Raw genomic sequence first — 25,023 nt, 5'->3', positions numbered from 1 at the left:
CATCAGCTGCACTGGAAACATTGGCAAAGCCTCCTGCGATCATAGTATTAAGAACTTTATTACCGATAGAATTTCTGATTTCAAGATACATCATCATGTTGTTTGATCGATTTTGTGCTACAGCTGTTGTTCCTGATACTTCGATCTATAAGAACACATTTTCACAGAGTCATGGGAAACAAAAATTAAATCTCAGCATTTATATAGTTTTTATGATAGAGTGTGATGGAGTGATCAACTGTGGAAACTTTGCAGCATAAAAATATAGTTTGTCTAGTTCTGAGGCAGGAGCGAATAGAGGTTGTATGTCTTGGAAAATAAGATATGATCAGATGTATTTCACTCTTTTTTTTAAAAAGATGTTATTTATTTGTTTAACAGAGAGAGAGAACACAAGCAGGAGGGACTGGGAGAGGGAGAAGCAGGCTTCCTGCCGAGCAGGGAGCCCAATATGGGGCTCGATCCCAGGACCCTGGGATCAGGACCTTAACGACTGAGCCACCCACGCACCTCAGGTGTATTTCACTCTTAAAAAAGCAGTTTGCTCCAATATTTTTAAAAATGGATAAAGGTGGAAATCACATCACTGTGGGTGCTTTTATTTTATTCTGGTGGTTATGATGAGGAGAACAATGGAAGGATTTTATTTTAAAATATCGGGATTTGAATTCTCCCTGAAATGTTATGCTGTTTAAACTTTGTCATGAAGATTCACGGTGGCAACTTGATGTGCAAAGGGGTATGTGCATCTTACAAATCTCTCCACGGGCTACACAAACACGTGGCAGATGCTTGCTGCCAGCCTCGGTACATAGCTGGGGTGGGGGCTGTTGGGTTGTCAGGTACGGCGTCTCCTCCTGCACTAGGTGATGCCGGCCCATTTCCACCCCCACCCGCCCAGTGTGGGGCTTTCCCCTCGGGGGCCCCTCCTGTAGCTGGGGTCCCAGCCGCAGGGCTCTGCTGGAAGCAGCTGAAGTTGGTCTATGCTATATCCACGAGGGAGGGCCCCCCCGCCTGCAGCCTTGCAGCCCCCAGAGGCCAGTCGCTCTGGCAGTTTCTACAGGCAGAGCTTCCAGGGTTTGCGAAATGCAAGTGATGAGAGAGTCTCTGGTCTCTTTGCTTCACAGAGTGGTCCTTGCCCTAAGGATGCTTTTCCCACTGAACTTTACCTTGAAAATCTACAGGCTGGCAAACTAAGAGGTCCGTGAAGTTTGACCAGTGAATGTCTAGTCAACATTCCTATATTTTCAACCCAATTTTTTCAAAGATTTTATTTATTTTTTGGAGAGAGCATGTGCACGAGCCAAGGGAGGGGCAGAGGCAGAGGGAGAAGCAGGCCCGCCGCTGAGCAGAGAGCCTGATGTGGGGCTCGATCCCAGGACCCTGGGATCATGGCCTGAGCTGAAGGCACAGGCTTAACCCACTGAGCCCCCCAGGCACCCCCGACCCAATTTTTAATTACACTGAAAAATGCTATTTTATTGAGATATGATTAACATATAAACTCAGTACTTGTTAACTGCATCCTTCTTGACAAGTCTGTAGCTCAGTGCACACCTGTGAAACCACTGTCACTATCAAACTAGTTACATATTTTGTAAAGAAATGGCCTTGTGGGTCCCATCTCAATGCGCTCACACCTGGGCCCAGTTCTCCAAACGCATGCAGAGATAGAATGCTTTCCTGACAAGTACAACAATTACCCTGAAAACCATTTCCAAACGGAACGCTTTCTTAAATCGCATCTTTTTAATTTGTCTTTTCTCTTTACAAAGTAGAAGCTACCACTTTGTAAGGTGGCCGTGTAGTAATGAGAAAACGTGCAGCTTCTTAAAGATCCAGCGTTGAAACACTTTCCTCTTCTCCAGCAGTAAATTCTAATCCCTCCTCCCAGGCTTCCTGCAGGGTTAAGTGAGTCAGCGCTGCAGCCCCTGAGCTGCCTTCACTGGGACCTTGGCGTCGTGGCTGGTGCTGATTCAGCAGCTGCTTGCCGAGGGATTTGGTTTCATGTGTCATACTTTAATAATACCAGAGCCGGCTGAAGTCCAGTCCCCAACCCTTGCTTAAAATAGATCTGCTAATTGCTAATCAATGTGGTTTCTCTCTTCTGTGTTATTAGAGAACGTGCCCAGCTTTTTATGAGACAAGCAAGCAGCTGATCATTTATAATCAGTCCCTTACCCGTGCTTTTTCCTGATATGAAAGATTCTCCAAGAGGAAACGTTAGTAATCGCCGTCTGAGGATTGCATTCTGCATAGGACTGATTTTTTTTTTTCTTTTTTAAAGTGTTCTTGGGATTTGGAAACTTAATTATAAGTTCCAGTCTGTTCTAACAGTGATTAGGACCTGAGAATCTGCGTTTTGGGCCTTTTTTTTTTTTTAAGATTCATTTATTTACCTTAGAGAGTGAGAGAGAGCAAGAGGGAAAGACAGAGGGATGAGAGAAACTCAAGCCAACTCCCCACTGAGCCCAGAGCCCAGCGCAGAGCTCGACCTCACGAGCCTGAGATCACCATCTAGCCAAAATCAGGAGTCCAGTTGAGCCCCACAAGGTGCCCCCATATTCTGGGCCGTTCTTAAGGGAAGTGCTCTGGCCTAGGATTAGGAATGGCGTTACCAGCGCCGCATGGGGATGGTCGAAGGAGGCCACCAACTCCATCACATGGGTTGGGACACACTTAAAGAGAAGATATTTGAAAAGACAATGCCCTTCGGCAAAAGAGAGCTTCGTGAAGTGTGTCAGTCTCTGGAGTGTTGGGGCTGTGTCTTTTGCTGTGATAAAGTAGTCAGGTCCAAGTTGGTATGCATGCCCAAGGGGCTGGGACAGGAAAAGGCAAACATTTCCTTTGCAGAATACAGGAAATCTCCCTCGGTATTCATTCTTGTGATTCTTCACGATAGACACGCTTACAACAGTGAAGGAGTTTTTAGGTCCTGGAGCTTATCAGATAGCCCAGGCTCTCATAACGTGCGTGTTGGGTCTACACGTTCCTTCCGGAGAGAACTCGCTGGCTCCACACTGGAAGCGAGGGAGGCTGTGAGCTCCTGGCAGCTCTGGGGTGTCCTTCACCCACCGTCCCCTTCCAGGTGTTGGTGAAGCCCCTTGCTTATCGAGGCTCCCAGAGCTGAAGGGAGCCTGGTCTTCTCTGGAACTCAGCGAGTTAAGGAGGTGATGTTAAACAAGACATTTCCGGTGCTGGGGAGTCGGCCAGGAGAAGACTGTTCTGGAAATAACTGGCTGACAGGTTGCTTTGGTTTCGTTTGATTTACATTTTTTTTGAAGAATATCTTTTTTTAGAAGAGCTCATTTTTTTAGAACAGTCTTAGTTTCCTAGCAAAAATGAGAGGGAAGTACAGAGACTTCCCACATACCTTCCTCCCAGCCCACAATCTTCCCCATTATCAACATCCCCCAGTGGAGTGGGTGCCCCTTACAATCGGTGAACCTGCACAGACACATCGTCGTCCCCCAGAGTCTGTTGGTGATGCCAGGGTCCACTCGTAATGTATGTGCTTTGGGTTTGGACACACATAGAAGGCTATGTCTCCACCACGGTAGTTCCTCAGAGAGGAGTTTCACTGCCCTCAAGCCCTCTCAGAGAACATTCCAGGACACACAGCCCACTGTGGTCACTGCCGCTGGAAGTGGGTCTCATTGGATCACCTTCCCGTCAGCCCCGGGAAGGTGTTTGACCATCCGGGTCTTAGCTCCCTGCTTCTAGGGACCGCCTCCCTGAAATGATTCTGCCCTATGAAGGCTTCATTTGCTTGCTTGTTTGGGCGAAACCCAAGAACAAAGACAGTGATAGAATGTCTGTCACATGCAGACTGTGATCATCAGACTCCAGGTGCTACTGGCTTTTCTTCTTGAGCATCTGTGCTGTGAGCAAATCACGTGGTGATGGGGCGACCACAGGTTATAAACTGGGCGCTGTGAAAAGCTGTGTTCTTTGCTAAACCCACTAGTTAATAGCTCACAGCAGGTGCCGTTAATGGTTGGGATTTGGTGTGATACTAGTCATAGAGGTGGGAGCTCTTGTTTCGTGGATCCTAATATCTATGCAAGAAAGGGAGGGAGGCAGAGAAAGAAAGTGAGACAGAGAGAGAACGAAAGAAAGAGAAAAAAGGAAGGAAGGAAGAAGGAAGGGGGAGGGAGGGAGAGGAGGGGAGGGGACTGAGGAGGGGCAGGAAGGGAGGAAGGAAGAGGAAGAAAGAAAGGAAGGGATGGAGGGAAATGAGGGGAAGGGAGGAAGGAAGAGGAAGAAAGAAGAAAGAAAACAGTCATTTACTCCTTGAGCAAAATACACACCGAGCACCTAACTTTCTGAAGCACCTGGGAGGAGGGCGTCCCAGAGAGCAGCAGAAAGAAAGAATTCTCATTCGCAAGACCTTTCTTTGTGCAAAAAACGGCGAATTCAGTGCTACTGGAACATGAACGGAGGAAGGGACGTACCAGGGCCTGGACTGGGTGGCGGCTGTGTGCTGTGGGCCATCCCGCGTTCCCCGGGTCTCAATCAAACAAAATTACACACGCCACCGGGGACACAAGGCTCTGTTCCAGTGCCAGGCAAGTCATAAGGAAACGGACACCTCAGAACATCAGTTTTCCTCAAATGCATTAATTTTCCTCAAATGTAGGGAACTGTGGTCTTCTATCAAAAATAGTGTCAGGGGCTCATGGGTGGCTCAGTTGGTTAAGTATCCAACTCTTGACTTTGTCTCAGGTCGAGATCTCACGGTCAGGAGATCGAGCCCCATGTGGGGCTCCACGCTCAGCAGGAAGTAGGCTTGCGATTCTCTCTCCCTCTCCTTCTGCCCTTGCCCCCTTCTCTAAAATAAATAAATCTTTAGAAAAATAATAGCATCCAAATATCACATGCACATTTAAAATAAACACTGACTTTTAAACTAATAAAACTATTTTTATTAATAAAAATATTATTTATTTAATAAACTATTTTATTTTTTTTAACTAATAAAACCTAACTTTCAAGATCGTTGGGCTCTGTGCCAGAACCCCCAAAAGGGCACATTGGCTCAGCAGCCAAGTGAGAAGCACATGGCCAAGGTCTGCTTGCATATGACCTGGACACGAGAGGCTCCAGACTCTGAAGGTGCAGGTCAAAGATGGTGGGGTCGAAGTTAAGCAAGAGCACAAGTTACCGTGGTAGGAATCTGTCTGCCCAGTGTGCACCCTGTGTTGATATCACCCGTCCTCACCTGTCCAGGTAACAACTCATGGCATCACACGTGGCCAGGAAAACAGCCAGGCTCCCAGCCTCAGCACGTTTCTCTCTAAGTCAAGGTGCTTCAACTGCCATTATTTTCTGAGCAGTTTGAAAAAGCTGAATGCCTTAGGGAAGGCAGGTCTTTCCAGTTAAGAGAGACTCCAGTCTCTTGCTGGATCATGTACTGAGAACTCTTGCAGACCGTGGCAGCTGTCTGGATCCAAGAGGCATTTGGGTTTTATGAGGGCGAGCCATCAGGATTGGGGGACTGCATGCTGTCATCCTGATGACTGGGCTTCTGACTTGTACGTGGGGTGAAGGTACCCTGGTCATTTCACGGCTATCTGTTGCCCTCCAACCTCACTTTACAGCCCGAGGACCCAGGCTTCCCGAAGACAGATTCTTGTCAGTGACTCTAGCTTTGAGCCTAGAGCTCTGCCTCTGACCCACAGACTTCTCTGCCTGTGCCTTTCCCCCATCTCCTGGTCTCTCTCTTCGTCCTTCGGGTGTTTCTGCCTGTGTGTTCCTTTGTCCCTGACCTTGTCCATAGGGGCCACCTCTCAGAGGGCCCTGCTTACATCATGCTGTATGTTGCCTCTCTGGTTCACGCAAAGCTGCGAGACTCCACTTTCTCCCAGGACTTGCTATGACTCAGTAGCCAGATTTTGCCTTACAGCTTGGGGCTACTGATTGGTCTTGGTTCCACATAAAAAAACTAAGGACTATACATGCAAATTAAGTGTGTTCATTTTAACATTATGTCCATAAGTACTTACTTTTTTTTTTTAAGATTTTTATTATTTATCCCATAGAGAGAAAGAGAGAAATAGCAGAGGAGGGAGCAGAGGGAGAGGGATAAGCAGACTCCCTGCTGAGCACAGAGCCTATGAGGGGCTAGATCTCATGACCCTAAGGTCCTGACCTGAGCCGAAACCAAGAGTCAGACGCTTAACTGATTGAACCACCCAGGCACCCTCGTAACTAGCTACCTTAATGTAGCATGTAAACTCAGCATTGAGAGACCCATTTATCTAATCAATGCATGAAATGCTCATTGCATGAGTACGAGGAGTAAACTAGTTTTCAAAGCGAGGTCCCTGACCAACAGACTGCATCCCCCCGAACTTGGTAGAAATGCAAATTCCCAGACCAGTCCTAATGGCTCAGAAACCTTGAGGAGAGGACCAGCAATTGGTCTTTGACCACGCCCAAACTTTCAGATTAGCTAATCTTTGAGAACCCCAGCTGCAGGGCATGGTCCTACAGGGCTCTGCTAGATGTACCAGGATGAGCACGCGGTCCCTGAGAGGGAACCCAGGGTCGTGCTGGCACGATGGCAGGGAGAGGGCTGTAGGAATGGGTCGAGGTTGCAGCTCCAGAATGAAGACAGGCTTTGCAGTTTCGCTAGAAGTGCGTCCTGGAGAGGGGTGACGCGTCACCAGGCGCAGCTTGATGGAAATGGGACGTGCCCTCCCTGACTTCCCTGTCCCAGCCGTGTGGTCCCCAAGAGCTTGCTCACTTCCTTGAGTCCCGGGCACCTCTGCATTTGGGGCAAGGGTGCAGGCACAGGCTGACCATCACTTTGGCAAGCTCTTGGTGAGGATTTAAAAAAAAAAAAAGAAGAAAAGAAAAACGCACAGGAAAAAGGAGCAGCTTTTTCTTATCAAAGCTGCAGAGTCGTGCCAGAATGTTTCGTGATGTCTATACACATTTGGACAGTCATAGTGTTTTTTTTTTAAAGATGTAGAAAAAAAGTATGTACTTTTAAACTTAAAAATAGAGATCACCATAAATCCAGGGAATAAATTGCACCCCTATATTCTGAGCACTTAAGAGACATTTTGGGGAACAACAGATTGAAGAGTCCGGAGGGGAAAAGGATATTGAGAAATTCGGAGAGAAAGCCCCAGAGATCTGCCTCATGACCCCCCCAACCTCTACCAAGGTGGTTTTGAGTGGTCATTCCTCTTTATTACTTGGAATCAGAGAGAGAGAGAAAGCATGCAAAGGTTGATTATTTTTGTCATATTTAGGCTTCCTTAAAATACCACAGACTGGGGGCTTCCACAACAGACATGGTTTCTCACAGCTCTGGAGGCTGGAAGTCCAAGGTCGAGGTGCCAGTGGGTAGATTTCCTTCTGAGGTGTCTTCCTGGCTCATAGGTAGCCGCCATCATTCCATGTGCTCATGTGACTTCTTTTCTTTGGGTGCACAGAACATGATCTCTGGGTCTCTTCTTGTAAGGACACTAATATCGTCCTATCAGTGCCCTTGTGACTCATGTAACCATAATTACTTCCTTAGAAGCCCCATCTCCAAATACAGTCAACAGGGGGTTACGTTCTTAGCAGGGATAGTCTAGTCAATGTCCTTAATACACCTGATTCCTCTTTGACATTCTGGAGGGTGTCTAGTTGCCTTGTTTTCTTCCATTGTAAGATTGGGGGAATTTGATGGTATAGTGTCTCAAGGATGTTATTTTGAGCATGTGGGCTATGTCGGTATTTGCTGGAGGGGGTTGGTTTAGCCATGTACAGACGGGATGCTCTGCTCGCAGCCAGGTAAAACATCTCACCACGCAGACTCCCCGTGCGGAAAAGATTGGAACAAATGAACTCAAGTGTTTCGCAAACACATCACACTTACCACATGCCTGGCGCTATGCTCTCTGCCTTTCAGGTGTTCATTCATTTAAGTCTCTAGCAGGTGGACACTGTCTGTATACCCTCACCAGTAAGGAAACTGAGGCACAGGAGGCAGGTCTGAGAAGCGGGGGGTGGGGGGGCGGTGCTTGGACTCTGTCCCAGGAAGCTCCCCTCAGGGGCCTTCACTGAACCACCCTGCCACCATGGGAACCACAGCAGAGCTGGTGTGTGCCACTGCATCCGCGGACAGGTGCGAGGGGAGGAGTGGTCAGGCTCAGGAGGGGATGAGAGTGTGGGTGCATAGCAGGCAACGTCTTCCAGTCTCTGGAAAGTTCTTTCCTGTGGCCCGGAGACACTGAGACCCTGTGGAGGGTGCACGCTGATACCCAGATGCTGCCGCCCTCTGCCATCCGTACAGGTGGCACCTCTCTCCATTTTTGGGTGCCGCCATTGTGCTTTGCCTTTCCTCTCTCTTTGTGGGTCAATTTTTCCAGGGGCATCAAAGAAGCTTTGGAAGAACTGGCGTACTCCTGAGAATATGGCATTTTAAATGCCAGCCAAGAAAGCAGATTAACTGGGGTCACCTCCCACCCTCTTTTCGGAGGCTATAAGGCCAGCCCCACCCCCCACCTCATTTTCCATGGGCGTGATCCTTAAAAGCCGATAGTGGAAAAGTAGTAAATCCCGTGGTGTTTTAAATGAGCCTGGGGCAGGGGCACACAAAGTGGCCGACCCTGCAGGAAGTGTTGCAAGATGAGCTCATGCTTTTGGACCCAGGTCCTGGTGTTTGGACTGGTGGGTATCCAGCTTCTCAAGTCAGGCCGAGTTCAGTCCCATCAGGATGCAGCGCCCCTCTGGGAGGCCCGGATGCAGGTGGCCTGAAGGGGAGCAAGACAGCTACCAAAACCTGAGCTTCTCTCAGCCCCAAATTTCTGTACTTCCCTGTGAGAACCCCTCTGTCCCGGCTTGGGTTCCTGCCACTGGGAAAGGATGATGTCCGATTTGCTTATCTAAGTTGAATGGGTAATGGCCTCTGAGTTCTTCATACATTTTAAGCACATATCATGGCCGGGCCGGGCATCTGGTGTTGGGTTTTATGATCATGCTCTTATGGAGTTTTATTTTGTTACTTTTTTTTTTTTCTTTAATAGTAAATTTGAGGAGATAGTCCCTCAGCACATAGAATCTTCTGCTTGGGAACTTTGCCTTGTGCCTTCCCTCCCCTCTCCCCACCCCAAACATTTTGTTCAGAAACTACTTCCACTTCCAACTGCTGAGACTGTCACTGGAAGAAACTCATCATGCATTAAATGAAGTAGAGAAAGCCAGAAAGGATCAGGCAAGTTGGGGGGAAATCCACCGGACACACAGAGATTTGGGTACCCCATTATTTGGGCCAGAAAATGGGTACCTCAGTATGCTGGCACGTTCAGTAACTACTGGCTTCCATGATGGCGAGCCGGTGATGGGGGAACATGCGACCTCCCCTGGAGCTGGCCTCTCTCTTTCCAAGCCTCTGATTTGATGTTTCAAACGTGTTACCAATTAGTGTATTAAATGAACAGAAAGTAACATGAGTAGCTTTTGTGTTCTTTGTGGTTTCCTGTCTAAGATTAACTCAAATACCCATTTGATACTTTATTTGGGTGTGTTTACCCCGTGCAAGCCGACTGTGGGTGGAGGCAGCAGCTGAATGTGGGTGGAGAAGAGACAGGAAAGCAGCGAGCCTCTAGAGGCACCAGGGTGCCAAGCCCGCTCTGCCTTTTCCCGGAGACCTCACCTCTCAGACTAGGTGGCGCAGAAGGGAGGCACGTGAATGGCTTCATGGATACACACTGAGCAGTAACCAATAGTAGAAGTCATTTAGCATCGTTAGAAGTCTGTTTTCTCTACTGAGGCTCCTCAGAGGAATGTCCTCACATCTTAGAGCTTGTTTGTTGCATTGCATTAAGTTTGTGGTTGGGATAAAGATGATTTCTGCCCCCCACCCCAAGTTGAAGGAATCAAAGTTTACAGTCTTCCCAGTGTTAGTAGCCAGCATGGCCATGTGTGCTGGAGCCCTTGAGAGCGTGTGCACTGCCTTGGCCCCACAAACGCCCCATCAGAGTCCCCAGACCCCGCAGAAGTACTGAGTTGTTTTGTATCAATCTGAGATTAATTTTGAATTGTAGCAGTTGAATGAGAAGTAGGGTACTTTGGGGACTCTCTCTGGCTTGGGGCGCTGACTATGCTTCTCCTGTCCAGAGCCACTGCCCCCAGCAGCCCACAGCCCTCAGGGTGAGTGACAGGTGCCCAGGCTGCAGCAGGACATTTGTCACTTGTGTGTTCACAGAAGAACTGCCAGTCCATGATTTGCACACCTGCATCCCCAGGCACCTGGAAAGCATAATTATGACCTGAAATTCAGTTCCTGTTTAAGACATAGATCACAGGAAAGACCTATGCTTTTGTGAAAGGTGTAGGCTCCACTGCTTGGGAAATTTAGGGAAAGAGAGATCAGCTTTAAATATAAAGACCTTCTGCCAGGGAGATATAAAAAGAGGCAAAAGAAATTCTTCAGAGTGATCTGAATTGTTACGCTCCTCCCTTGGTAAGCAATTCCCTGTGACGGGGAGCATGAGGACAAGTTTTGACGCCCAAACAAGGTCATTTTCCTCAGGTTTTGATTTTTTGTTTGGGGGTTTTTGTCTTTAAAAAGGCATACGTTTTTTTAGCTCTCGTCTTCAACTTAAAATTTTCAGTTTGGGAACACCTGGGTGGCTTAGTTGGCTGAGCGACCGACTCTTGGTTTTAGCTCAGGTCATGATCTCAGGGTCGTGAGATCAAGCCCCAAGTTGGCCTCTGTGCTTAACATGGAGTCTCCTTGGGACTCCCTCTCCCCCATCCCTCTCCCCTGCTCTCTCTGTCTCTCTCTTACTTTTTAAGAGCCATTATATTGCTGAATCATTAAAAATTTAGTCTTTAATAGTAGTATCACGTGTGCTGATTAACCTTCTAGGACTCCAGTCAACATGGCCGTGAACATAACTACAGACAGCTCTTGTCCCAGCTTTGATGGTTGCTCTTCCAGGCATTTTGTTGACTAGTGTTGGAGATGTTAGGAAACGCTGTCCAGTCCTGCACCAGGGATCCAAGAGCTCTGGTTGCCTGTCATATGCATGACCAGTTTGCTTGTTCACCTACTGGTGCATGGGTTTGACCCTTACTCAGCTTGACTGAAAGGGGAGGGCAAAAACATTCCTAATTAATGTGATCTGTTTCCCTTTTCCAGCCATGCGATGATGGACCTACTGGTTGAGCTCTGCCTCCAGAACCACCTGAACCCGTCCCACCACGCCCTGGAGATCCGGTCTTCGGAAACCCAACAGCCTTTGAGTTTTAAGCCAAATACTTTAGTTGGGACCCTGAATGTGCACACTGTATTTCTCAAAGAGAAAGTTCCCGAAGAGAAGGTGAAGCCTGCCCCACCCAAGGCACCTGAGGTCAGTAGGAAGAGGGGGACCCTTTGTATCTGGGGGCATATGAAACACCTGCAGCCAAGGAGCTGAGGAGGGGGGCTAGTGGAACCCCTCTTATCTGAGTAACATGTGCATACAGCTGTTAAAATGTCTACTTCCCTGCTAGCCAAAATTAGACCTTAAACCGAGCTTCTTTCAGAAGGTGGAAATTAGCCGACTTCAGTAATATTCATGGTTGTATCTTTGCTCCTTTGGATATTATGGAAGAGGAATCAGTCTAGAGCACAGGTAGCCTTTGGAACCTTCTACACAGAAGGAGATGGTTTATCATTCTGAACTTTCCAAAGGGGTCACCCCTGGCTGCATGAGGCTATTAAGCAGGTACAGTGCAGCTAGTGTGATTGAGAAACTGAGCCTTTAATTGTATCTAACATTAATTAATTCAACTTTAAATAACCACAGGTAACCAGCCACTACCTTGTTGAACTAGTTACAGCCATTCTCCTTCCATTCTGGAGGTCTTCCTGTCTGAGGAAGCCATGGGGAATGGGGAAGATCTGATCTGAACTTCTTCCTAGAGAGAGAAGTAACAGGAGTTGTCCCTTTTGAGAAACTGACGTCGGAAATGTTTCCTCATTGCACTTGGAGCATGTCTTAGACACAGATGTAACTCAGGCTTTTGATTTTTTTGATTAAAATGAACTCCAGCTCCTGACGGTACTTTTTCGTAAGCCTTTGCTGTGATCTTCGAGCTCCAGTTAAAAGCTTTTAGATTCTTGGGGCACCTGGGTGTCTCAGTCATTAAGCATCTGCCATCAGCTCAGGTCGTGATCCCATCGTCCTGGGATCGAGCCCCACATCAGGCTCCTTCCTTGGTGGGGAGCCTGCTCTCCCTCTCCCACTCCCCCTGCTTGTGTTCCCTCTCTTGCTGTGTCTCTCTCTGTCAAATGAATAAATAAAATATTTTTTAAAGATAAAATAAAAGCTTTTAGATTCTTGGGAATATTTACTAGATTTTTCTGCTTCTAAAAATGGCAGTTTGGCCAACAGTTCATCGTCTGTCAATTTTTACGTTTGGGGGCTTAATAAATTTTAACTGGTGGCATCTCTACTCTGGAAATGGGTGTGGATCCACCTCAGTCAGATTCTGTTCAGCCCACACTTGCTGTGGCCCCTCTCTGGCATTCTCAGACGATGCTATGTCAGTAAAGGCCAGGAAAATGTTGACTGCCTGAAACTTTGGCATACTAATTTTTTTTGATGGGCCAGTTTATCAGTAGACAGTTGGCATCATGTTTAGTCAAAGTGATTTTTTTTCTGATTATGGTGCCCATCATTATATGGCTATTATATGCATATGTTGTCTGTTATTTTTTTTCTAGCTTAAATATATGTGTGTGTAATATACATATATATGTGTATATGCAGAAATATAAACACTATATATATTTACATAGATATTAATATATTTTTGTGAGTCTTTTGGCTGCTTAACTAAAACTTTGATATCTTGGGTTTTTTACGGTTTTTCTTTAGATTGAATCGTTCGTGACACTTTGAAACTATTTTCCTTCACAAAATCTATGTGAGCACCTTGTGTTCTGTTTGGGATCCTGGAAAGGCGGCGTATGTGTTCAGTGATAAGCCCAGACCCCTCACGATGTCCGTTCCCCTGTGTTTTTAGCTGTTAGCTCCTCGGTGAGAGATTCTGAGGAAACGTATTATGCCGGGTGTTTATCCTGCACTTTTCAGTATGGCAGTTCCCCCACAACCCACTGAGTTTTGCACAAAGGGGCTCGGGCTGCACAAAACGTTGCCGTGGTCATTTTGAGCCCACAAGCAGAGGGTGAGGCCATGTGGGGACACACACTTACAGCATTCTTTTGTCCGGGGTGTCCCTCCAGAAATCTGTGCGCTTGGTAGTGAATTACCTGCGAACCCAAAAGGCCGTTGTGCGTGTGAGCCCCGAAGTGCCGCTCCAGAACATTCTGCCCGTCATCTGTGCGAAGTGTGAAGTCAGCCCAGAGCACGTGGTTCTCCTCAGGGACAACATTGCTGGGGAGGAGCTGGAACTTTCCAAGTCCCTCAACGAGCTGGGGATAAAGGAGCTCTACGCGTGGGACAACAAACGAGGTGAGGCCACCTTGCGTCTTTGATACCTGCCCTGTAAGAGCACAGGCAGGAAGCAGACATCACTGCCCGTGAGCGCTCCAGGTGCCCAGCAGAGACAGGTACCTGAATTTTCAGGCAACCCACGTGTTGTCCAAAGCACAGTTGAAGTGGGCAGAAAATAAATTTGGTTTGTCCCCACTCCCCTCAATTGTAATTATGCCTCTTCCTCCCCCCCACATCCTGACCATGTTCTGAGCATCACCCTGTCTCCTGTGGGCTTGGCGAGGTAAGTAAAGAAGCAGCCGTAGCATGTGAACCATCTTCTCTTGGATTTCTTATTCAGTTGCCAGGAACTGCCCCCAAGTCTCAGACATTGCTCATCATCAAAACCAGTAGCAAAGGAGTACCTGGGTGGTTTGGTTGGTTAAGCGTCTGCCTGCAGCTCAGGTCACAATCTCAGGGTCCTGGGATTGAGTCCTGGGTCAGGCTCCCTGCTCAGTGGGGAGTCTGCTTGTCCTTCTGCTTCTCCCTTTCATGCTCATGCTCTCTCTTTCTCTCTATCTCTCTCTCTCTCAAATAAATAAATAAAATACTTATTTAAAAAACAAAACAACACACACACGAAACAGTGACAAAACACATTTAGCTCTTTATCTAAAACTGGCCAAATTAGAGATCAGGAGATCAGTCCCTGAACACAGCTCAAGATGCTGTTTTGGGCTCCCTCACCACTGATGCCAGAGACTACTGACTCCTCGTGTGAACTTGGTACTTGACCCGAGGGCCCAGAGACGCTGGGGCGAGTGGCCACTCGAGAGGCCAGGTGTTGGCACAGAGACTGGTGTGTATGTGAGCAGAGATCCCTGATTGACCCAAAGGGCGGACTGTTTGGAAACAGCTGTCAGACCGAACTAAATAAATGAATGAGCAGACAAAAATATAAATGAATATTCCTTGACCTAAGCATTATTAAAGTGAACTTCATAAATGTGCCTTGTTTTCACGAGGCTCATTGATATCTGTGGTCTTTTATTTATTCCACAAATACAGAATAGGTTGGGTTGTTGAAATATATACCATTTTTTCATGTTTTTCTATAGTTTGTTTCAAATTCTTCCAAGAAAATCTTTTATTACCAGTTTTTTTGGTTAAGATTTTATTTATTTACTGCTGAGAGAGGATATGTGCGTGAGCCCGGGAAAACAGCAGAGGGAGAGGGAGACGCAGGCTCCCCGCTGAGCATGTAATGCAGATCCTTAACCAGCTGAGCCATCCAGGCGCCCCACTTCTTACCAATTTTGTTGCAAAAATCAGTGATTGTCGTTGAGCCTCCTCGCCTTCCCCCAATCCTCTAGAGGTTCTGGACCCCCTGTCTCATTTCAAAAAAAAGTGCTCTGACAGTTGAGAGCAATGCATCTTGTGCCTTATGTGGCATCTTTTTAAAACTCAGACAAGTTTATTCCCAGCATCTGCTACACGGGCCTGGATATAGCTAGTATGTCTGCCTGGTTCTCTCAGCCCTCTATAAATGTGGTTTCTGTGCCTCTTTAGAAACATAGACTTCATTTAGCAAGAGGGAGGGAGGGAGGGAGGAAGAAGAAAGAGAGAGAAAGAAAGAGGGAAGAAAGAGAAAGGAAGAAAAAAATAGTAGAAGGAAGGAAGGAAGGGAAAAAAAAGAAAGGGGAAGGAAGGGCGGGAGGGCGGGAGGGAAAAACTATCCCACACAAGTCTGTGAAAGAAAAAAGCCTTACAAATAACTAACTGTCATAGGTCAATTCTCAGGTATGTCTCGAAATATAGGTGCGAAACCTGTTCCCTGGGAAAAGTCCTATAAAATCTGCTGCCCCAAGCAGCGTGATCCCAGGAAGCTCGCGGTGGTCCAGAGCACAGAGCGGAGGTGTTCAGGGAGGGGACCTCTCTCAGGCTGGGGCTCCGTCTCTCCACCCCACACAGGGAAGGACACACAGGTTGCAGCCAGCCTGGCTATCAGATTTGGAAGCACCTGAGCCCTGAGTGCCTGTCACTGCCTTGGGTGCCCTCTGAGGACCCCAGTACCCTCCCCGGAAAAGAAAGGCACAACAGCCAGCATGGTAGGTGACCGGCTCCAGCCCAGTGGCCAGCAGCCCTTTCCTCTGGACTGAACTGGTCCACATGCCACGCCGGCCATGAAGCCTTTGATTCTCATCACTGCCAAATGCCTTTATCCCTAATGGCAGTCAAGTATTTGAGAAGAAAGGAGAACATTCTGGAAGATGCCTATAGGAAGCCCTGTCCTTGTGGCCCCTATTGGATTATAGCCCCTCTGCAGCCAGCAGCTGCTCCAAGGGACAATGGCCATGGCCGGGGAAGATGTGTCACCAGGCAGGGTCCTGCCTCCTCCGGAAGTCCTGGTGGTGGCAGCTTGGAAGAGCAGAAGGCTTTGCTGCCACCTGCTTCCACAGGAGAGCTTAGCAGCCTGGCATATGCAGGCTCCAGGGAGATCCAGGGCCCTTGGCCTCTCCTGCGGGGGCCCAGACAACCCTCTTGCGAGGCTCACTGAGGGACCACAGCTGTGGTCACGTGCTGCTGCCCTCAGAAGCTTGCGCTCACTCTCTCATTGCCTGCTTCTTCCAGTTCTTCTGACCAAAACTCAGTCGGAGCCCTCCTTGAGCTGTCAAGGTACAGTGAGCCCGTTCCGGCCCGCCTGGGCTTTGCATGGCTCTGGGCTAGGATGATGCATGGAAGTGACGCTCGCGTGCAGGGTCTGAAGGAGGGCACTGTGCCGTGCAACCCTTCTAGGGGCATCTTGTCAGCTGACGTGAGGCTTTGGTTTGTTTTTTTGACTCCTGATTGCCTGAGAGAATGTCCCTCGTGTGAGAATTTGCGGTGTAGATAATGGCAGCTGGGGTAGAAAATGGGTCCCTTCGGAATATGGAATTTTAGGGTGCAGTGGAGGTGGCACATACCCCAGACACACAGTTTTCCCTTCTACCTGCGCTCACCTGTGCTCACCTGTCCTTGGCATCCATTCTGTCTGCTGCAGACTTTGGGGCAGTCTAGACTGTGAAATGCAGTCTTTTCAGCCATAGACAAGTATATGTATGGTCAGCCCAGCTTTTGCATTTACTCTGACACTTACTTATCATACACTTAACAGGCAAACACAAATATACACACATTTACATATACACGCACACATGTGCATAGATATATATAGTCACACATATTATATAGTGGGATTCCTCTGACCTTCTTGGACTACACGTGTACACAAACACACTGTCTCCAGAAAATTCATTAAAATCAGTATTTTTCTCTTACATAAAAGAGATGAACGGCACAAAAGTGGGCATGGTCTGCAACCACAGTCCGCGCGTTTTGCGTCTGACCATAGCTCCTGTTTGTTATGGACCTCATCGCACCGTCTAGATGAATGTTGCAAACAGAAGGATTCCCTTTTAAGAAGCACCATGAGTGGTAGTTGTTTTGAGCAGGGAAGTCATGTACGTGAAGCCGCCTTCGGTATGGACTGGTTTGACTTGGGGCCGTGGGCAGACAGCAGCAGAGACTGCCAGTCGAGACGCCTGTGGCCCGCGGCCCATGTTGGGGACCGGAACTCGGAGGTTTCCCTGTGTGAAGGATGCCCATGCCGGCCTGGGTCTCCTCTGGCCTTGACTTGTTTGTGAGCGTGCTCTGGCCACTCAACGGCTCTGACCTTCCGTTTTCTCCTCTGCGAAGGTGAGGGGTTTGGACTCGCTGGAATTCAGGGCCCTACACACCTCGCCTCCCCCTGCACTGTTCAGTTCATCCTTATTGTTCTCCAGATCATGCCCATACTTCTAAGAGTAGGTCCCTTTTAGAGATGGAGCATGTCGTTCCCTGCACTTTGGTTGCTATTTAACTTCTAGCACATGGGAGTAAACAGAAGGAAATAGTAGTTGTGCTCAGATTGTGTGTCTGGAGGCCTAAGTTCCAGCCTGGCTGTGTATCCGTGAAGAGTTACCAGCCTGACGTGTGGCCTGCACCTGCCGCCCCTTTGTCTGATGGAAACACCAGGGACCATCAAGTGCTCTTGCTCTACCGGCACACCAGCCCTTCTGCGTGTCTGAGGGGTCCCGGAGGCCTCACAGAAGGCCCCTGTCAGTATACAACCTCCAGTCCCTCGCCCCTGCCCCTCAGACCATTTGCCTCTGGCCCCTGCTTCCTCCAGAGAGAAACACCTGCAGCCACATGAGAGAACACCTGTCGGGCCACCACAGGGAGGATCCAGCACCAGGGCTGTCCCTGAGCGCCCAGTCCCGTGGGCTAGTGACCAGCCTCTGTCCCTGTTTAGGGAGAGAAGAAGAGAGGTTCAATTCTGTGAGAGTTTTCTGATTAGTCCATCGTTTCTGTGGTCAGTGTCATTGCCTAGGTGCCAGTAACATGTCTCTCTCTCATTGACCCACTAGATGCTATGATGTCACGTGTTTTACCATATCCAGCCACCTGTCACTCGATTCTAGAAACAGGACCAGCTATGAATACGTATATTAGCACTTGCTGTTGTTTCCCTACACATAGTTTGACTCTGTGGCATAGTTTCCATTACTTTTCACAGTTCTGTGCCTCGTGTGGAGGGTTTCAGTAGGATCAGCTGTGAGATCTGTGTGCATACGTGGATGTGCATACGTGCACACTGCCTCATGATTGGAGCTGCCCCGCTCACTGGTTTGGATGCTGTGTGGTGTGGAAGGCCCCTGTGGCCCAGGTGGGGCCGCCTGCACGTAACCAAGAGCCTTGGCTGTCTAAGATCTGATCCTTTGCCACTCACACAGTGATTTAAGGAATAGAGGTGTTTGGGTTTTACTGTGTTGGGTGTTCATGCATTTGTTACTAACATACTGACTTCCGTGTGTGTTCTCTAACTGGAGTATGAAATTCTAGGCCAGCAGATAAGGAAGTTACCTGACATGTATGCCTTGTTTGGGTTGCTGTTTGGACAGCAGACGTGTACAATCCCAGTCCAGACTTCTCCACCTGTGCATTGACAAGTTGACTCTCTAGTGGTTGGCCATAGACTGGGGAAATTTATTTTTTTATCCCTTAGGAACACCCAAATGTTTCCCCTCTTGCCATCTCTGTGTGCCTTGGAAGAGACGCACTGGATGAGTTCATGACAAAGGCCTGGAGTGGACTTTGGAGTGTCAGCAAGCCAGTGAATTATGGCAACCAGAGATGGCGGGGCACCCCCGGACCCAGGCTAGTTACCCTCTGGCACAGGAGGAAACAGGCTTAGAGTGGCAAAGCAGTCTGCACAAGTCAGGCCCATAACCTCTGCTCTGCCAGTTCTCTAGGGGGCCCGTGGGCTGGGTTCACACGCAGGGTGGTGTTGGCCGGGGGGAGACTGGTGAACGCAGGGTGCTGGGTCCCCCTCAGAGTCAGAGATCTGGAGTGGGCCCAGGGTCTCAGTGATACAGATGTGGCAGGCCCCTCTGCACCCCCGGCGATGTTGTCAACTGCCTGACGAGTTTGGGCTTCAGTGTCCCCATCCAGAATGCGACAGGACCCATTCCAGCTCTAAACTTCTGATAAGGAAGAGAGAAGAGAGAAGACTTGGAGCTCAAGAATAACAAAACAACAGAAGAAAGAAAAACAGGCCCTAGAGAATGTGATCAAGAAGGACAACATTCTGGTTGAGGTCGAAGAATGCAAATCTAGAAGCGTGAATCCTGGATTCCTGGGATTCTTGGGATTATTTTGACACCACCTGGGTTAACCACTGCTGCCGTTCCATAGTCTGGACATGAGTGGGGCTCTTCAACAGAAAGCTGCTGATTTATTTTAGTTAGTGTTTTCACCTCAGATTCACAATTCTTTTTTTTTTTTTTCTCTTATGGTGTGTGTGTGTATATATATATATATATATATATATATATATATATATATATATATATATATATTTTATTTCTTTTCAGCGAAACAGTATTCATTGTTTTTGCACCACACCCAGTGCTCCATGCAATCCGTGCCCTCCATAATACCCACCACCTGGCTCCCCGAACCTCCCACCCCCCCCCGCCCCTTCAAAACCCTCAGATTGTTTTTCAGAGTCCATAGTCTCTCATGGTTCACCTTCCCTTCCAATTTCCCTCAACTCCCTTCTCCTCTCCATCTCCCCTTGTCCTCCATGCTATTGGTTTTGCTCCACAAATAAGTGAAACCATATGATAATTGACTCTCTCTGCTTGACTTTTTTCACTCAGCATAATCTCTTCCAGTCCCGTCCGTGTTGCTACAAAAGTTGGGTATTCATCCTTTCTGATAGAGGCATAATACTCCATAGTGTATATGGACCACATCTTCCTTATCCATTCATCTGCTGAAGGGCACCTTGGTTCTTTCCACAGTTTGGCGACCGTGGCCATTGCTGCTATAAACATTGGGGTACAGATGGCCCTTCTTTTCACGACATCTGTATCTTTGGGGTAAATACCCAGTAGTGCAATTGCAGGGTCATAGGGAAGCTCTATTTTTAATTTCTTGAGGAATCTCCACACTATTTTCCAAAGTGGCTGCACCAACTTGCATTCCCACCAACAGTGTAAGAGGGTTCCCCTTTCTCCACATCCCCTCCAACACATGTAGCTTCCTGTCTTGGTAATGTTGGCCATTCTAACTGGTGTAAGGTGGTATCTCAGTGTGGTTTTAATTTGAATCTCCCTGATGGCTAGTGATGATGAACATTTTTTCATGTGTCTGATAGCCATTTGTATCAGACTCACAATTCTTAAAGCAGGTGTTTTACACAGACCTCCTGGTCCTTGGGGCTGTGCTGTCGGCCCGAGAGTCACGAGCCTCATGTGGCTCGTGGGCACCTAGAGTGTGGCCAGTCCAAACCCAATTGTGCCGTGTGACCTGCGCACTACCATTTCGAAGACTCCATACCAAAATAAATTTACAACATCTCATTCATCATTTTTCTATGGATTGTGTGATTGAATGATAATGTTTTGGTTATGTTGGATTACACAGAATACATCACTAAAATTGCACCTGCTGGAGAATGTACAATTCCACATGTGGTTCATTTTATTTTTTCTACCAGACGGTCCTACCCTAGAACTTTTTGATTTCTTGCGTTTTTTTCATTCACATTCAGGGTTCAATCCCACCCCGAGAAAAATGCCACCCAACTCACTGAAGATTGTAAGAGCCTTCAGCGAGTTCCCAGAGGGGACTGGAGGCTTTGAGGTGGCTCGGAATGCTTTGACAAACATGGTTGCCGTTTTACTGTCTTGGAAAATTTGCAAGTTTAATAGTGGAGGGTTCGTTTGTTGAGATTCTGTTTAATCTCGTTTCATGTGCCAATAATAACAGTCTTTTTTTTTTTTTCTTCTCCCCCAGAAACTTTTAGAAAATCCTCACTTGGCCATGATGAGACAGATAAAGAGAAGAAAAAAATTCTGGGATTTTTCAAGGTTAATAAAAGAAGCAGTAGTAAGGTAATGGACTGTAATACACGTAGGATTCTGCGTTTCGGAAAAATAGTTGCTTGGGATGTCTGTATTCACCCTATCTTGCTTGGAATCTTTCTAAATACTGTTAGAACTGTTCACTTCTCTGGGTGAGAGGGAGCTTATCCACAGGCACTGAAGCGGCTGACCTTTTTCCCCCGTTGATTCCTAAAGCCAGGGGCTGGGGGTCAGTGCTGTTCTGGCCTGTACGGTACGAAGCTCTGAGCGCCGCTGGGCCGGCGCATGCGCAGTGTCTGGTGTAACGCTGTGGCTCGCTTCCTGCACATGCGTGGTGCCAGATGTGAAGCTGCAGCTTCCTGGCAGCTCAGGTGTGAAACTGGGGCTCAGTGGCCAGCGCATGCGCAGTACCTGGTGTGAAGCTGCGGCTCAGGAGACACCCTGTGGACTGATGAATGAGTGAGTGAGCGGAGCTGCTGCTATGTTGATTAAAAAGAAAGTAAGAAAGAAAGAAAACAGTCCATATGCCTACAAATGAAATACCTTTAGAACCTGTTTAACGTGCAGGGCCTCTCAGCGCTGCCCTGGGGCCTCTTCGTGGAGAAGGGCATCCATCGTTGAACCGTCCTTTGCTGGTAAATTTCTGGTGGCCTTTGGCCTTCCAGGATGGTTTGGAATATGTTGCGTGATAAGTTAGTTTTATTGCTCCTGTTGGTTTCATGCAGTAAATCGTAAAATCGTACTTTGGATGCCGTGTTGTAGAGCGGGGTCACGGTGCAGAGACCGAGACTGGAGATTTTTGCAGTCAGCTGCTGAAATCCCCAAAACTGCAAATGCCTTCTCACAAGCAAGAGAAGAGGCTGCTCCTTGCCCCTATTGTATCTGTCTAAAGGGTGTATTTTGCAAGTATCTGGTAGTTTCTCCTTACTAATGAGTGGGACTAAAAAAGACGAAACCGGTCCAGCAGATGCTAGGCTCTGATACCGGCAGCTCGGTATGGAAGCGTCCACCTGGGTACAGGTGAAAGCCGGGTGGGAGGGCAGCCTGGCTCTGGCTGAGAGGCCCCCTGCCTGTGCCCCAGGCTGCGCATCTCCTTGCCCCACCTCCCCGAGGCTGAGGGATGGGAGGGTTCACACCCCTCTGCTGATAGGAGCAGTGAATGCAAAGAAACACTGTGCTCAGTGTCCGGGCTGAGGTCCGGATGGGTCAGACAGCAACACTGGTCCTCCCACCCAGGGCCAGCACCCTAGGGGTGAAAGCCAAGGTCCCCGTGTGGCTCAGGAGCTTGAACTACCCCTTGATAGTTCCCCACACACAGTGCCACAGTGCGGCTCATTTTCTCTTAGCCTGTCCTGAACTTTTGATGTTGGTTTGTGAATCTCTTTTTTGTTGTTTCCGGTTATTATGTTTCTACACGTCCTTTGAAAATCTGTGCTCAGCATGTTTCTCTGTGGATCCTTTGCACTTTCCTTCTCCTCATCTTGCATTCCCTCCCAGCTCCTCTCCCCCCACTTCCTCTCCTCTCCCTTCCTGTTCCTGTCCCCTTTTTTCCCACCCTTGCTTCCCTGTCCCTCCCCTCCTTTCCCTTATCCCTGGTGAGGTTTACTTTGAAATTACAGATTCAGACTTTTCCATCTGAATTTCCCTTTATTCTATCAATGTTGGTTGCTGGAATTCGGGAGGTTGAGTTTGCCAGGAATACTTCCCCACTGTCCTCCGTCATCCTGATGACGCCAGTTCACAGTAAAACCTACCATTTCCTCGCACTGAGATCTCAAGAGTCCTCTTGTGTCTTCCTCTTTTTGAGAGCTTAAACTGCTGGAAAGCCAGAAAAAAAAAAAAGAGAGAGAGAAATGCTTTTGTTTTAAGCAAAATAAGAATGCCTAAGGTGTGGGAGATAAGAGACAGTCCAGCTTCTGAGGGTTTATCAGGGGACACTGCCCAAGAGGACCCTGAGACAATGCCACAGGTGCAGGGACTCCTGTCTTGCCATCTTGGCTCCCACTCGGCAGGCCGGGATTATTTTTCCTTTCTAATATGCCTCTCTCTTCCTGTCTTACTTTGTGTCGCTCGAAAACTCTCTTACGTAGTTGTATCCTTGCTGGATTATGTGTTGTTTGGGGCATCAACTTCTTCCTTGTTTTTTTTTTCTTCATGGTTTGAGATGCGCTAAATGCAACTTCATTTAATCTAGAAGCCTGGTGAGAGACATACTACTTACCGCATTTCACGGGTGAAGGAAAGAAGGCTGCGTACCTCTGAGCTGACCCTCGGTCTGATGACTGAGTCCCAACCAGCCTATCTTTCTAAAGCTCTGGCTTTCCTCACTCGTTCACACGGTACATGTTTGAAAGGTCCGGAATTCCACTCTTTTGCCCTAACACTAAGAGGGTTTGGAGGTAATCATTATTTACATGTTTTCTAAAATCTTATGATGCCGAATAGTCCACAAGTGTCTCAAGAGGACAGACCACTAAGGATGGAGAATTATCAAGGCAATTAAAACTAAGGAGGTCTTTACAATATCTTCTTAAAACAAAACAAAAATGTGTGTGTGTGTGTGTGTGTGTGTGTGTGCACGTGTGTGTGTAAACTCTCAACAGAGGATATATTTGAGGGATATCATTTTGGCTGAAGTAGATGAGGGCCCATATCTTTGTGTTTTAAAAGTTCACTATTTTATTATTTTCAGAATGTGATAATTTTGTACAATTTTGACTTATTTATTCCCCAACCCAGAGGTTCTGAAATAGTACCTAAGAATCACTCTAAGACCCAGCCTAACAATGGGTCTAGCATTCTGGGGTCAAATGCTATAGCTGGTGGCTGGCACGCTGTCACACAAAATGTCCTCTTGAAGAATCAAGCGATATGTCATTGTCATTGTTGTTTTTCTTTTATGGGCAGATAGGGGGACATTTGGTGAATCATTTCTATATATATCATTATTTGGTGAATTATTTCTGTATAAACAGTGCAGTGGTAAACTGAATTTAAAGCTCAAAAATCCCCCCCCCCAACTGGTTAATTCATTGGTTTTGTGAGCAAATCCCATCAGTTCACACTCATGAAACTACTGTTCTCATATTACATATTTTCTAAGCTAAATATATGCTCTTGGAAAGAAGCAAAAGCAGCACCCCTCCCTTGAGTCGTGAATTTCAAAACTGGTTTTGGGATCAGTGAGTACTTTGGTTCCAGGCTTTGGGGTTTCTGTGCTGAGGGTCTTGGCCATGGATTACAAACCACTCAGGTCAGAGCCTGCTGCCTTGAAGACCACACTGGTTTTGTGCTGTCACAGTCGCCAAGGATGACTTTTTTGCCTGGGCATACACTGACCTGGAGATGACGTGCTGCGTGTCTGTGTTCCAGGCTGAGCAGATCGGGCGGTCCGGTGTGGACAGTGATGAGGACACCTCACAGTCTGCTTTGGGAAGGGGCTCAAACGTGAGTACTAAACCCGAAGGTGCTTCTTGCCAACGGGTGGGCTTCTCACTGCTTCACAGGACCTTCTGGAAAATGGGACTGTAGATTAGTTAAGTTGTTTGGGTTTTGTATGTTCAGTCCAGAGGCACGACGTTGTGTATGGCTTCTCATTTACCTGCCCATGCTACATTTGGAAGCTGTGTGGTGTTTTAGTTCCTAGTTCTCTGTACTGTCAACATGATCAGGAGGATCCTTGGTTAGATTAACTGAGTTTATGCCCTCTGGAATTTCTTCCATACGTTCAGGAGCAGCTGATGGGTTTGGGACCACATGGCCTTCTTTCCTATCCTAAAATCTACCAGTTCCTAACTCTGCAACTCCACTTCAAAATTATTTTTTTTTTTTTTTTTTTTTTTTTTTTTTTGGATAGAGAGAGTGGGTCTGTGAGCAGCAGGGAAGGGGTGGAGGGAGAGGGAGAGAGATCTTTAGCAGGCTCCATATCCAGTGCAGTCCCCAGCATGGGACTTGATCTCACGACCCTGAGATCATGACCTGAGCCAAAATCAAGAGGCAGATGCTTGACTGACTGAGCCACCCAGGCGCCCCTTGAGTTGTATAATCTTAAGGAAGTCTTCACCTGCCATGACCACATCAGCAATGACATTTGCTTTGCTATAAAACAGATTTAAACAACTGAGAACAGTTAGAAATGTCCATTGATG

General features: G+C 47.6%; 1 protein-coding gene across 2 annotated transcripts in view; it reads left to right on the top strand.

The window, feature by feature from the left end:
- COBL (cordon-bleu WH2 repeat protein) overlaps window positions 1–25,023 on the top strand; it is a 255,236-nt gene that overhangs the window by 99,200 nt on the left and 131,013 nt on the right. The window contains exons 3-7 of one of the 2 annotated variants that reach the window (XM_032304816.1): window positions 11,147–11,357; window positions 13,238–13,466; window positions 16,059–16,103; window positions 20,808–20,905; window positions 24,248–24,322. In XM_032304816.1, coding sequence (XP_032160707.1) covers window positions 11,147–11,357; window positions 13,238–13,466; window positions 16,059–16,103; window positions 20,808–20,905; window positions 24,248–24,322 — 658 coding nt within the window. The remainder of the gene's footprint in view (window positions 1–11,146; window positions 11,358–13,237; window positions 13,467–16,058; window positions 16,104–20,807; window positions 20,906–24,247; window positions 24,323–25,023) is intronic. The other variant, XM_032304817.1, reaches the window with a different exon arrangement.

This window comes from Mustela erminea, chromosome 11 (assembly GCF_009829155.1).
Source record: "Mustela erminea isolate mMusErm1 chromosome 11, mMusErm1.Pri, whole genome shotgun sequence".
NCBI classification, from domain to species: domain Eukaryota; kingdom Metazoa; phylum Chordata; class Mammalia; order Carnivora; family Mustelidae; genus Mustela; species Mustela erminea.
The sequence above is the reverse complement of the archived record's forward strand: the minus strand, read 5'-3'. Positions and strand labels throughout refer to the sequence as shown.